Source organism: Esox lucius, chromosome 11 (assembly GCF_011004845.1).
Source record: "Esox lucius isolate fEsoLuc1 chromosome 11, fEsoLuc1.pri, whole genome shotgun sequence".
NCBI lineage: Eukaryota > Metazoa > Chordata > Actinopteri > Esociformes > Esocidae > Esox > Esox lucius.
The window spans coordinates 4,122,273-4,135,981 of NC_047579.1; the positions used below are offsets into that span (position 1 = coordinate 4,122,273).

A 13,709-nucleotide genomic window follows, 5' to 3' on the forward strand; every position below is an offset into this window, starting at 1 on the left:
TAGATTCCAAATGAAAACAACAATGTGTTAATAAATTCCTTTTTGTTCTCATTTGGAATCTACTGATATGAAATGGATAACTATGAAGAGTGTTCTTTAATTTATATTCAATGCCAAACATAGTTATATTTAATTAATATTATTGATTGTAATCTGTTGCCTTAATTTCATTGAGAAGATATGGTATATCTTTTTTTACAGTGATTTGAATCATGTTCTCTGAAGATAACTCTTCTGTTTCACTTAATATTTATTTTCAGTTGATACAACTTAAACAGTGTTTCAGATTTGAGTTGTGTTTGCTCAAAGGAATTGTGTAATATACTACGCCACATGTACAATATTTCCTAATATGCATTCCCCTTTTAAGTGACCACCTATGACTGTATTTATTAATGACAGAGACATGGTTATTATACACATTTATTTCTGTTATCAATTCCATGCCAATAGTTATAAAATTATGCAAAGGAATGCATAATACCTACTGGATACAGAATTCAGAAACAAAAATGGTCTTTTATGGAATTGTTAAACTAATTTCAGTACTGGGTGCAAAATATTTGTTTTACCACGATTGGATTACCAGGGGTGTCCAAACAGTTCCATGAAGGGCCAAGTGTCTGCAGGTTTTCACTCTCACTTGTACTTGATTGACTAATTAGGTTACTAACTAGGAACCAATTTATAGGAAAAACCTGCAGACACTCTGCCCCCCGTGGAACTGTTTGGACACCCCTGCTTTAGACAAACAGATGTGTATGATGTTTGTGTTGCTAGATGACATTAGCCAATGTACATGCAAAAAAAAGATGATAAAACAAATCCAAAATATCAACCTGAAGCAGAGCATGCTGGCAACATTTTCATTTTAAATGTAAATGTATTGAGTAAAGGTCAGTATAACAAATGTTTTACAATTCTCTAAGTTTGACATACACTTAGAAACATTTGAGTACAAAATACATTTTGGTTTACAGGGTACTACACGACTTAACAACGATATGAAGCCATACATTCTTACTATATACATTTAGTGTTATTTGATGGAGGGAAATTATTTTTTTAATTGGTGCTTCACAATTTTTACTGCGTGTTAAGACCCGCTTCTCAGATGTCTGTGGTACTTTGCTCTTCTCACGTGAAAGCATTCCCTTTTCATCATATCCGGATGCTATTCAATTGAATTAAGTAGACTGAATGTAGGTAAAGTAGTTGAATTAAGCTGTTTCTAAACAAAGTAATCAAATTTAGTTCAAACCCAATCTCTTTGGGTAAATGCAACACTGAACATTTACGTTCATATAGAAAATCTATATATTTGCAACCATTGAAATTCTTTTTTTTTTTTACAGTATATTGCCTCATAGCTCAAAAACTATTGTATATGCCTATAAGCCACAGTGAAAGCATTGTAGGAAATGCTCGGTGTGTAGAGTTAGACAAAGCTGTCCAATCATGGGGAATGGTGTACTACATTCATAGGCGGAATTCATAGGGACACGACCCCCCCCCCCCCCTGGGAAAAACTATGATTTGTGCTCCCCCCCCCCCCCCCCCAATATATCACTGTGAACATAACTATGTCATTTCAATAATATTAATAATACGCATTGAAAGCATTTGTGCTCATTATAGACATTAAGGGCACCTTTTTAAGTTTCAATTGATTCCACAAACCCACCCACCCACCCCTGCCCTTTGCCTCTCAATGGTTTGATCCACTGCTCCCCCAGCCCTAAATAGTGGCACATTATGCAGGTCTGTTGTTGGTGGCAGATTTTCAGTAAGTCAATCTAACAAAGGATATGTTAGACATTTCTTTACTTCTACCACTCAATACAATAAAACACATGTATAACCATCACCAGCCTTCATTTTCTCTGCATTGAATTACATTTGACACTTTGTTAGCTAGCGGTTAGCTGACATTTGCGAACTAGTTACAGTAACATCAACCAGTGTTTGCAGCTGTTGGATTTCGAGACAATTAGATTACACTCAACTTTATTGTCATTGAACAAGTACAAGTACAGTACAACAAAATGCAGTTAGCATCAAACCAGAAGTGCAAATAGAAGAGGGTAGAAAATGTACACGTATTAAGTATATGTATATTACAAGTGAACTGTATAGATGTGCAATAAGGCAAATGCAGTACAAATGGCAAAACTAAATCTGCAATGAGAGAAGCTTGCAATGCAATCTATGTAGTGTTCCTTAGCTGACAAGGTGACAGTGTTCAGGTGTACCAGCTGAAAGGCATTTAATGCAAATAGCTAACATCCAGTCGGTTTGTTCTATGTTGGTAGGGTTCACACGCAATAGCAGAATTTGCAGAGCTACAGTAGGGAGCAAACTAAAACAGTATCAAAGCACTACTTTTGGTGTCCCATTCAAAAATGGCTCCTGAGAATATGTAATGTAATTGTCCCCTCCAAAGTTGACATCAGATTTTCGCCCGACTACATCTAGCAACACGCTAATCTTGCAGGTGTCTGTGAGTAGAGGACTCGCTTCCATTGAGCACTGACAGTAATTTTGTTTACTAGTTGACATTAATATTTTTTAAAAATGATTTCTTAAATATGAAAATCTATTCAGAATTGTTACAGATAAAATTGTGATTCATACATGTATAGATATTTTTCCACACACCTAATAAATAGGTCCCAATAACAAATGAATAACAGGTTTTGTGATGGTTTCAATCAATGTAATTTTGTGGTAGCGCCATACTGATTACAGAATGTGATGCAATAAAAAGCAAACTAGCTAGTGAAGTACACAGAAAATGTAAACAAATCGTTATGACCAATGAGGATAGAGCTAAATTGCAGGTCACATACACATGTATATCCATATATGGTAATGTATTGGCAGCCATTTTGCATTTTCCTTCCGGTAATGTCCATGGAACCAAAGTACTTACACTGGAATTAGGACCACTTTATTCCTCATCGGGGAATGTTATTCTATCAAACTTAACTTGTTCCCTTCTAAAGAACGAATTATGTGTAAACCTTTATATAAAAAGCATCCAGTCTGTAAAATAAAACTTTTGTGAATGTAGGACTATTATCGATATGACCATCGGCAGAATGTGTTGGCCCCATTGCATCTCGTTTCACTGCCTAGCCATTGAGATTCCTCTCCCTGTGGGGAGTGAAAATGACCACCTGATGCTTACGTTTTATACGTCCCTTTGTGCTATCCGGGGAACAGGCGAGCTTGTGGTCCTCACTGGTTGGTAGCCCAGCGACGCAGGGTGTGTTATGTAATTGTTGTCTCACTGCGCCAGTCTCGAGCCGAATGAAATCAATACTGCCACTGCAGTATCTGAAATGTTTTGGAAATATAACATTTGCATCGCTGAATCTGAAACCTTGCTTAATTCTGAATGTTTTCACAAATTAGGAAGGAGTAGACTGAACATCAACATGGCCAAACAAAAATAGCAAATCATGTAGCATGTTCGTAACATAAATTAGTAACGGGAATTGGTGATGGAGAAAAAATAACGATGGAGTACTGTAATAAGACGACTGCACACTAAGCGACACAATGTTTTGAGCGTTCAGATAGAGAGCAGATTATTTTTAGCTCGCAAAGTAATGCTTTTGAATAGCTTTGCGGCTAAAACTGTCTGTATCATATTGTATTTATTGTATAGAGTACTAGGAACATAGGGAAACTGATTATGACGATGGTTTATTCATCGTCATTCATTGTCTAAAGCCTAATTCATAGCAACACGTTGATGCTCATACATTCTCGCAATTTAAATAATTTGGTTTAAATTGAAAAAACGTATTCATTATAGTCGTTCAGATTAGGAATACACGTAGTTTTCTATGGTTAAATTGTGAGTCAATGTCACACCATTGCATTTCCATGATGTACATCAGGGCTGCATCACTGACTGGCATCGAGCATACATTCTGCATGTGAGAGTCGTCACGTACATAATCAAGGATTCTTTCAACCACGTTATTCCAAAAACACGCCCTTTCCTTATCCGTCACTCAAAAGAACGGCCCTTGGATGCAATGTAGCCAATCAATGACACCAAACACGAGTCCTCTCCAGACAATGGATGGGATGGTATGCCAATCTTACAGTATAGTGCATTTTTATTGGACAGTCTCATGGCTAGGACGTGTGGTCTTGTTCGTCACCGGCCCTCCCCTCTCACATTGCTTGACATTTAAGAATACATCCCCCCTTCATTGACTTGTATTTCAACCGAAGTACGCATCACTTCCTTCTGTACTCCAGCAAGCTTGCTGTATCCCTTGCGCAGATAAACAGGTATGTTTTTCTCTATCATCTATATTGTTCAACATATATGATGTCGTTGGTATGTCTACATTTGTTGATGTATTGCTTTTACATATTACTCTATCCGGCAACTCCCAATGTACAAGGTCATACTGATGCAATGGCAAGGGCAGATGCGGAAGTACCAATTGGCACGATTTCACCAGGCATGTAATAACCCTAAATGTAAACTGTTTATAGGGTACAAAGGATTCCAGACAATTGATAAAATGTCTCTCTAAAAGACAATTAGGAGAAAGTACACGTCTACTTACGTGCCTAGGCCAAGCAAAAGTGACTCCCTCACGTACTCCCGGCATGTTGAACTCCATAGATTTCATCGGCTTCAATGGAAGATTTGGAAGCATAGTAGGGATTCAAAACGACTGTCATGTCGTTGTTCACGGTTGAATTGCTCACCAGAATCTGTCGGATGCTTTTGTTTGTGGAATTCGACAGTCTCCTCTGATGGCGCACTTAGGCGACAGGATGTGTGCCAGACCAGATCAAGGTTATAGCTGTTAGGCCGCTCATCACGTTAAACGCTTCGAATAGAAATGGTCTAATTTTTAAAAATGTTTTATTTATATAGTTACAATAGATGATATGATATCGCTATGAGAGTTGACTGCGTCAAAGATAAATAATCAGTCTCGTTCTCTCAATCTCTTTCTAACCCTCCCCCTCTTAGACACCATGCCTCATTCATTCCCATTCCTTTCTACGGAGCAGAAGAAGGAGCTCAGTGATATTGCTCAGAAGATTGTTGCTCCAGGCAAGGGAATCCTTGCTGCTGATGAGTCCACAGGTAGGCATGAGAAGCAGCAGAACACATGCACATTGGCCATCTTGTTCTGGCAACCAACTGACAGGCCGGGTTTGGGTTCCTCCAGATTTTTGTGCAATTTCATTGAGCACATTCTACGTTTTCACCTCACTCAACACTTCCTTTTTTTGAGAGGCAATAACTATGATTTGATCAAATGGTAAAATTACTGTAATGAGCGAGCTGCTTACTTCTCTCCCTGCACTGGAGGGCAAACAGTCTTCTCACTGTATTACATTTCAAATCTACAGCATTTGAAATCTGTGTTCATGTGTGCCCTTTTCAAACAACTATTTCAATATGTATTAATAATGACCTCATCAACAACTGTTCTACAATCAAAATGGCTTTGAGATACATTGGCGCATGTGCTGAAGGTACTCCCTTCATTGCTGTGGTGTAGAATGGCTCATTAATGAATTATATTGTATTTTGTGTTACACTGGCAGTTGGCAACCCATCTCTTAAGGGGTCAATTGACACATAAATCAAACATGACAATCTGACCTCACAGTGAGTTCTCCAGTGTGCCATGCTGTGTGCTCTGCATACCAGAGCTATAGTGAGAATAATAAGGTTTTACCATTGAGATGACCCTTCTGGAACGTGTGAGAATGGAACCCCAGAACCAGGACTACACAGTAAAAAGAATGTTCCGTGAACAAAAACCACCCTAAAGCACCAAAATATGAATACATTTAAACCTTGTTAGTAGTATACAACAGCAAAGTTTTCTTAGTCATTTAGATTTACTGTTGAATTCAGCTACTACTGGCATTAATCCAAAGCCTTAATTTTGAACAAATACAATAACTAAGTATCTTTTTATTCTAATTCTTGGGGGATTTTTGGACGGATTTCATGACTCTGACATTTTGGGTCGAACATTCATTTCTGTAATAGGTATCATGAAGTGTTGCATATCTATGTAATCAGTATACTCTCAGCTACAATAAAAACACAATAACAGACTTCTGGGACACTTTAGAAAATTAATGTGTAGGAAAGGCAAGAGTGCTCTATGCTGATCATTTGGATGTATGATTGAAAATAATAATATTGGAATCATAATGAAGTTTTGTTTCAATGTCAACTTTTTTTAGTAATTGATCCGCGGGGCTGTGGATCGAGACAGTAAATCGTTAAAGCAAGGCTGTTGTGGCCTCATGTTATGTCTATGATTGACATTGGCAAAGTTGGTGCAGTTTTTCAGTATATAATAAATGGATGGAGCTTAGCATAATGCACAGTTCTCGAGAGCCTACTCCATTAATATCTTAGTATTTTCTTCTGATGCTCTTGTCCCTAATGACTTCCAGAAATTGTTGATTGAAAACATTTAGTACATATTGTATGGTATTTAAAAAATAATTGCCACTGGGATTTGATCTGTAGACAGGGTAGGGAGACCTCTACAGGCCATCCAACGCACCTCATGGTCTCATCCAGGGACTAACAAATGGAATTGCGTAACCCAGATGTCCATATCCTAGATACTTACCCAAGATTATCCATAGCTGTCGAATATGTTTTTCTAACATGTATTGACTCTGGACGGTGAATGCGTATTCAACTGTAATATAGGCCTACATTGATTTTCATTTTTACTATTATAGAAATATTTTAACTTCCATTTGGACATTTCGAATTCACCTTTTTAAGCAACCAAAAAGTTAAAAATTAAATGATTGGGAACTATTGTTTCCATTATACTGTGCCACCTTGATCATCCACTAAACACGCTTATACTTGGCATATGAAGGATGGTGTACGGTGGCGCTATAAATAACCCGACCATCCTGGCAGAGCTACAGTGAGGTAGAGAGACAGAGAGAGGAGCTCTGTTACATAACGCAGCTTGCCTTACATAACACAGACTACGTGTAGGAACAGTCTGCAAAACAAGTAATAACGACATCCCCAAGTAGTTACGATAATTCTGGTCCAAGTCAGTACATTACCCAAAATAGTATAACTGTTTTTTTTAGCTGAGCGTGTCATCTTAATTGCAGGACACTTTGGTTTCTGGTTACCATTGTGACCACTTGTTTACTAACATGTTTTGGAATAGCAGATCTGACCAGTAACAAGAGGTTGTCAGTTTGAATCCCAGAGATGATGAGGTGAAATATCAAGTGTTCTGTCCTTGAGCAAGACAGATTAAACTGATTGTTGCCTGTGCATTAAATGGGGAAGCCCCCCACACCCCTCCAATTTGGAGCTGTTGGGTTAAATGCAAATGTATAATTTGGATTGGGCCGTGTGTGCAAAAGACCATTTCATCATGATCCTAACACGTAGGGGGATTTGTCATGTACAGACACCTGTGCTTTTGTAAGTCATGGCAAATTTTGCCAAAGATAGTATGACATTAATGTTGTTTTGTGAGATTTGTGTGTACATTGTATTGCCCTCCAAACCTGAACCATTTAGGCCCATGACAAACTTGTTCTCTAGAGTGAAGTCAGAAACACGTTTGGTTTACTAGTATGCTGTATTCGGTGCATTCAGGAGTTTATTAAAATATAAAACCCTCTGTAGGTAGCGTGGCCAAGCGCTTCCAGAGCATCAACACAGAGAACACAGAGGAGAATCGCCGCTTGTACCGCCAGCTCCTGTTCACGGCCGACAAAATTGAGCCATGCATCGGCGGAGTCATCTTCTTCCATGAGACCCTTTACCAGAAGACCGATGATGGCAAGCTGTTCCCTGAGCTCATCAAGGAGAGGGGCATGGTGGTGGGCATCAAGGTGGACAAGGGTGTCGTTCCCCTGGCCGGGACCAACGGAGAGACCACCACTCAGGGTGAGAGCAGGGGGTGGGGCTAGGGGACCAACCACTCAGGGTGAGTGCAGGGGGTGGGGCTAGGGGACCAACCACTCAGGGTGAGTGCTGGGGGTGGGGCTAGGGGACCAACCACTCAGGGTGAGTGCAGGGGGTGGGGCTAGGGGACCAACCACTCAGGGTGAGTGCAGGGGGTGGGGCTAGGGGACCAACCACTCAGGGTGAGTGCAGGGGGTGGGGCTAGGGGACCATTTGATCTCTAGTATTGTGCCCAACACTGCTAGGTTTGCAGATTGCATTTAGGTTTAAACCGTGACCTTTTTTCAAATGGAGAAGGTGTATATTCCATGATTCACTTCCATTCTTTTTTTCTCCCTGCTGCTCTACTTCTTTCTTTCCTCTCCTTCCCCGCTCTTGGATTCCTGCTTATCTCACTCTCTCTCAGGTCTTGATGGGCTGTATGAGCGTTGTGCCCAGTACAAGAAGGATGGTGCTGACTTCGCCAAGTGGCGCTGTGTGCTGAAGATCACTGACACCACCCCATCCGAGCTGGCTATCAAGGAGAATGCCAATGTCCTGGCCCGCTATGCCAGCATCTGCCAGATGGTAAGAGTGTGCACACAGATGAAGAAACATTTGTTTGGGATAGTATTGGTACACATGAAATCAGTTGGCCGATTACAACTTGGTCTGGCCTCTACAGTTCATATGTCACAACTCGCCTCCTTTGCGCAGTAGACATGATATGTTCCCAATTGCCAACGCATCACAATATTATTATTTTTTTACCTCTGCTTCAGTAAAGCAAAATCACTACTAACTAATGATCATGGCGTTGTAATTCCTGTAACCTACTTTGTCACTGTGTTGAGTTCACCACGATGTCTGCTGTAGTTAGGATGCTAGGCACAGTTACCCTGACCGGTACGCTTGTATTCTCTGTAGTCATGACACTGGTTGCCATGCTCCTGTGCCCTTTTCTTTAGCATGGCATTGTGCCCATTGTGGAACCTGAGATCCTGCCCGACGGAGACCATGACTTGAAGCGCTGCCAGTATGTCACGGAGAAGGTGATGGATTACTCAAAGAAACGGTGGCCTCCTTTGAATGGCCAATTTAGCTACTTAGAATGTTGGATTATTTGCTCTCTGCCTCTCTCTTTGCCTGTCTTTCTCATGCTTTCTCTCCCTTTCTCAGGTTCTTGCTGCAGTATACAAGGCTTTGTCTGACCACCATGTGTATCTGGAGGGCACCCTGCTGAAGCCAAACATGGTCACCGCCGGTCACTCCTGCCCCCAGAAGTTCAGCAACCAGGAGATCGCCATGTCAACGGTCACTGCTCTGCGCCGCACTGTGCCCCCCGCCGTGCCCGGTGAGAAACCCGGATGCTTACATCCCGATAGGAAGAGAAACACACAACCCCCTCCCCCTCTCACCCCTCCCTCTCTAATCTTCCCCCTCTCCTTTTCAAATGGCCAGGCATCACATTCCTGTCCGGAGGCCAGTCTGAGGAAGAGGCGTCCATTAACCTGAATGCCATGAACCAGTGTCCCCTTCACCGGCCCTGGGCAATCACCTTCTCCTACGGCCGTGCCCTGCAGGCATCCGCCCTCAAGGCCTGGGGGGGCAAGCCCGAGAATGGCAAGGCTTGCCAGGATGAGTTCATCAAGAGAGCCTTGGTACGACCCACACAGAGAGTCTAACGGGAGTGGGAGGGTTTTATAGAGCCTGCCTGAGCCAACTGTCAGCTGGGGGGCATTAGCACAATTCAGTTTGTTCCATTGCAACAGGCAAGCAAAGTGTTTCTAGATTCACTTTTGACCTTTATCTCCCCAAAGACATTACACTAATGCGATGTGGCTGTCATCATTCTCAAGAGTCTTGTTAATCCGTTTATGAAGTCTGCTGGTACGGTTTGCGAAACTCAGTTTAGGCTTATCGTTAGCCACATAGCTGTGAATACAAACAGATTACTTTAATTCTTTGGGTATGGAACATCTCTGGGACCTTTTTCAGTTCATGAAACATGGGATCATAACAATGATATGTTTATATTCATGTTTCATGAGATTTATATGGTGTCTCACAGGGACAACATTCTTTAACTGCTACAATTGTCTTCATGCAGAATCTGTACATTCAGGCTTTTGGCATACCTGATTTGGTTTTATTTGCTGTACATTTTGAATAGTGTTTACGATGAGCTGAATGGTCATGGAAAAAATGACATGTATTAATGGCAAAGTTCTTTACTTCAAGGTTCTTTACTAATAATTTCCTCTTTCTCCACCTGTCTTCTATCTCACTCTCTCTCATTTACAGAACAACAGCAAGGCCTGCCAGGGCAAGTACGTTTCCACTGGGGACAAGGGCGCAGCTGGTGGAGAGTCCCTCTTTGTGGCCAACCATTCCTATTAAGTGTGGACCAACCCCCTTTCGGCACTCCCACATTCCCCTGCACTGTCCACTCCGCTGATGTGCTTTCTTGCCATCCACACGGTCCGCTCAGTCTGTACGGTTCTGGACATTCACACTGCCCATTAAGCAGATACGGTTCAGGCACTGTATTCCTGAAACTATTTTCCTGTAGTGTTTTTATTTTTTATTTTTACTTTGTGATGACTTGTGATGTCACTGTTATCTTGTGTGATTTGTCACTTTTTATTTTAACACCCTAAGCGATGTTGTCGGGCCCAAGTCCCTCCTTGTTCGCTTCTGAGCTCCACCCCTTTGTCCCCGCCTCCCTGTCCTTACAAGCTTCTTCCTCAGATTATCCCTTGTGATTCGGTGTTGTCATCTTGATGATTCCTTAGTACATGTGCCTTCTTCTGAAATAACCATTTGAGGAAGACCTTGTAGAGTATATTATTAATGTATGGTATTCTATACACTGGAAACCAAAATAAAGCATCATATTGACTAACTGCACTTTTGTAATGACTTGTTTCAGAGTTTGACAATGCCTGCTCTCAAGGGACCGCTAGATGTGGAAGATATTTTAAGTGAAGTTGACACAGCATCTGTTTTTTTCAACATTTAGTGAAGGCACACCTTACATTTTTTATTATTATTGTTCAATGCATGTTTTGATTCATTTCACATTAGAGATCATCACAGCTATAGGCTTACGTAAAAAGCTTTTAAAAGTTCCATGGCAAAGTTGTCAAACCTCAGTATTTTCATCTGTAGGGCAAGTCCAATGAGATTACACACATACCTTAGTTGAAGAACAGAGGTTTTTGCTGAACCCTAACGAGCTGAAAATGTAATGAACTAATCTGGAAACCTATGTCCATCCATCCATCATCTTCTGCTTATCCGGGGCCGGGTCGCGGGGGCAGCAGTCTAAGCAGAGATGCCCAGACTTCCCTCTCCCAAGACACTTCCTCCAGCTCTCCCGGGGGGACACCGAGGCGTTCCCAGGCCAGCCGGGAGACATAGTCCCTCCAGCGTGTCCTAGGTCTTCCCCGGGGTCTCCTCCCGGTGGGACAGGACCGGAACACCTTCCCGGGAAGGCATTCCGGAGGCATCCGAAACAGATGCCCAAACCACCTCAGCTGACCCCTCTCAATGTGGAGGAGCAGTGTCTCTACTCTGAGCTCCTCCCGGGTGACCGAGCTTCTCACCCTATCTCAAAGGGATTGCCCAGCCACCCTGCGGAGAAAGCTAATTTCGGCCGCCTGTATCCGGGATCTTGTCCTTTCGGTCATGACCCAAAGCTCATGACCATAGGTGAGAGTAGGAACGTAGATTGACCGGTAAATCGAGAGCTTCGCCTTGCGGCTCAGCTCTTTCTTCACCATGACAGACCGATACATCGACCGCATTACTGCAGAAGCTGCACCGATCCGTCTGTCAATCTCCCGTTCCATCCTTCCCTCACTCGTGAAGAGGACCCCTAGATACTTAAACTCCTCCACTTGAGGCAGGCACTCTCCACCAACCTGAAGTGGGCAAGCCACCCTTTTCCGACTGAGGACCATGGCCTCGGATTTGGAGGTACTGATTTTCATCCCCACCGCTTCACACTCGGCTGCAAACCGTCCAAGTGCATGCTGAAGGTCCTGGTTTGAAGGGGCCAACACGACAACATCATCCGCAAAGAGCAGAGATGAAATTGTGTGGTCCCCAAACCTGACACCCTCCGGCCCCTGGCTGCGCCTAGGAATTCTGTCCATAAAAATTACAAACAGAACCAGCGACAAAGGGCAGCCCTGCCGGAGTCCAACATGCACAGGGAACAAGTCTGACTTACTGCAGGCAATGCGGACCAAGCTCCTGCTTCGGTCGTATAGGGACTTGACAGCCCTTAGCAAAGGACCCAGGACCCCATATTCCCGAAGCAGCCTCCACAGGATGCCACGAGGGACACAGTCGAATGCCTTCTCCAAATCCACAAAACACATGTGGATTGGTTTTGCAAACTACCCTGTAGAGGATATAGAGCTGGTCCAGTGTTCCACGGCCTGGACAAAAACCACACTGTTCCTCCTGACTCCGAGGTTCTACTATTGGCCATATTCTCCTCTCCAGTACCCTGGCATAGACTTTCCTGGGGAGGCTGAGAAGTGTGATCCCCCTGTAGTTGGAACACACCCTCCGGTCCCCCTTCTTAAAAAGAGGGACCACCACCCCGGTCTGCCATCCCAGAGGCGCTGTCCCCGACCGCCACGCGATGTTGCACAGGCGTGTCAGCCAAGACAGCCCCACAACATCCAGAGACTTGAGGTACTCAGGGCGGATCTCATCCACCCCCGGTGCCTTGCCACCGAGGAGTTTCTTGACCACCTCTGTGACTCCATACCTGGACACGGAAACCTATGTAATATTTTGAAATTAAAGATAAGCTAATATCAATTTATTTGTGGTTGAAGATACTGGTGGGTCATCTTAAATGTTGGATGTTGTTTTCAAGGAATGAGCACAAATATCCCCAAAACGTGTTTGATTTGTCGTTATTGGGTATAGATTGATTGCTAAAATATACGTTTTAAATTACATTTATAAAAAAAATCTGGAGTGACTGATAGGGTCCAAATATTTTCCAGAGGCACAAATACATTTATACACTGATGAGCCAAAACATGACCACCTTTCTAATATGATCTTTGTCCTCAGTGTGCCGCCAAAACAGCACTGATCTGTCGGCATGGCTCTACCCCTGTAGGATTCCTTTGGTATCGTACAAAGACATTAGCTGAAGATCCTTCAAGTCCTGTAAATTGCGAGGTGGAGCGATCAATCAGATTGACATCTGGGGAATTTGAAGGCCAGGGCAACACCCTGAACTCTTCAAGTTCCTCAAACCATCCCTGAGCCATGTGTGCAGTGTGGCTGGGTGCATTATGCTGCTGAAAGAGGCCACTGCCATCAGGGTATCTTACTGCCATGAAGGGGTGTACCTGGTCTGCAATGATGTTTAAGTAGGTGGCACATGAATAACTAGGGTTTCCAAGCAGAACATTGCCCAGAGCATTATACTCGCTCCACCAGCTTGTCATCTTCCCACAGTGCATTCTGGTGCCATCACTTCTTCAAGTAAATGGCACACGTACAGGCAAACATTTTAAGATGAATTAATAATAGATATAAGGAAAGTCATGGGGCTTTCTGTTGTGGAAGAAGTGTTATGACTTACCATTTTAATATCAGTGAAGTAGAGGCAAATGTTCTAAGTGGTTGTTATAACTTGTCAAAATGGCAGTTGTTTCAGAAAAACTGTGGTTAAACAATATCACAGTTTTACTTGAGTCCAAGATTGATGTAAAATATCTTAATA

The 13,709-nt window shown here is 42.6% G+C and overlaps 1 protein-coding gene across 2 annotated transcripts; it reads left to right on the forward strand.

Annotated features, from left to right (window-relative positions):
- Positions 1-4,182: 4,182 nt before the first annotated feature.
- On the forward strand, positions 4,183-10,858 carry aldoaa (aldolase a, fructose-bisphosphate, a). Of its 2 annotated transcripts, XM_010904250.4 has the most exons (8): positions 4,183-4,311; positions 5,012-5,128; positions 7,688-7,951; positions 8,376-8,536; positions 8,917-9,000; positions 9,128-9,302; positions 9,410-9,609; positions 10,253-10,858. In XM_010904250.4, exons 2-8 carry the CDS (start codon positions 5,017-5,019, stop codon positions 10,346-10,348), a joined length of 1,092 nt encoding a protein of 363 aa, XP_010902552.1. In that variant the 5' UTR covers positions 4,183-4,311; positions 5,012-5,016; the 3' UTR covers positions 10,349-10,858. The 2 variants fall into 2 exon arrangements, with proteins under 2 accessions (XP_010902552.1, XP_034151263.1); XM_034295372.1 differs by lacking the exons at positions 4,183-4,311; positions 5,012-5,128 and having other exon boundaries at positions 7,688-7,991.
- Positions 10,859-13,709: the final 2,851 nt, after the last annotated feature.

What these genes read in the sequence shown, in the direction of transcription:
- aldoaa (XM_010904250.4), top strand. Translation starts at nt 5,017, where the DNA reads ATGCCTCATTCATTCCCATTCCTTTCTACGGAGCAGAAGAAGGAGCTC. An exon ending in CGGAGAGACCACCACTCAGG is followed by an intron (nt 7,952 to 8,375) that starts GTGAGAGCAGGG and finishes ACTCTCTCTCAG; the next exon opens with GTCTTGATGGGCTGTATGAG. An exon ending in GCCAGTATGTCACGGAGAAG is followed by an intron (nt 9,001 to 9,127) that starts GTGATGGATTAC and finishes TCCCTTTCTCAG; the next exon opens with GTTCTTGCTGCAGTATACAA.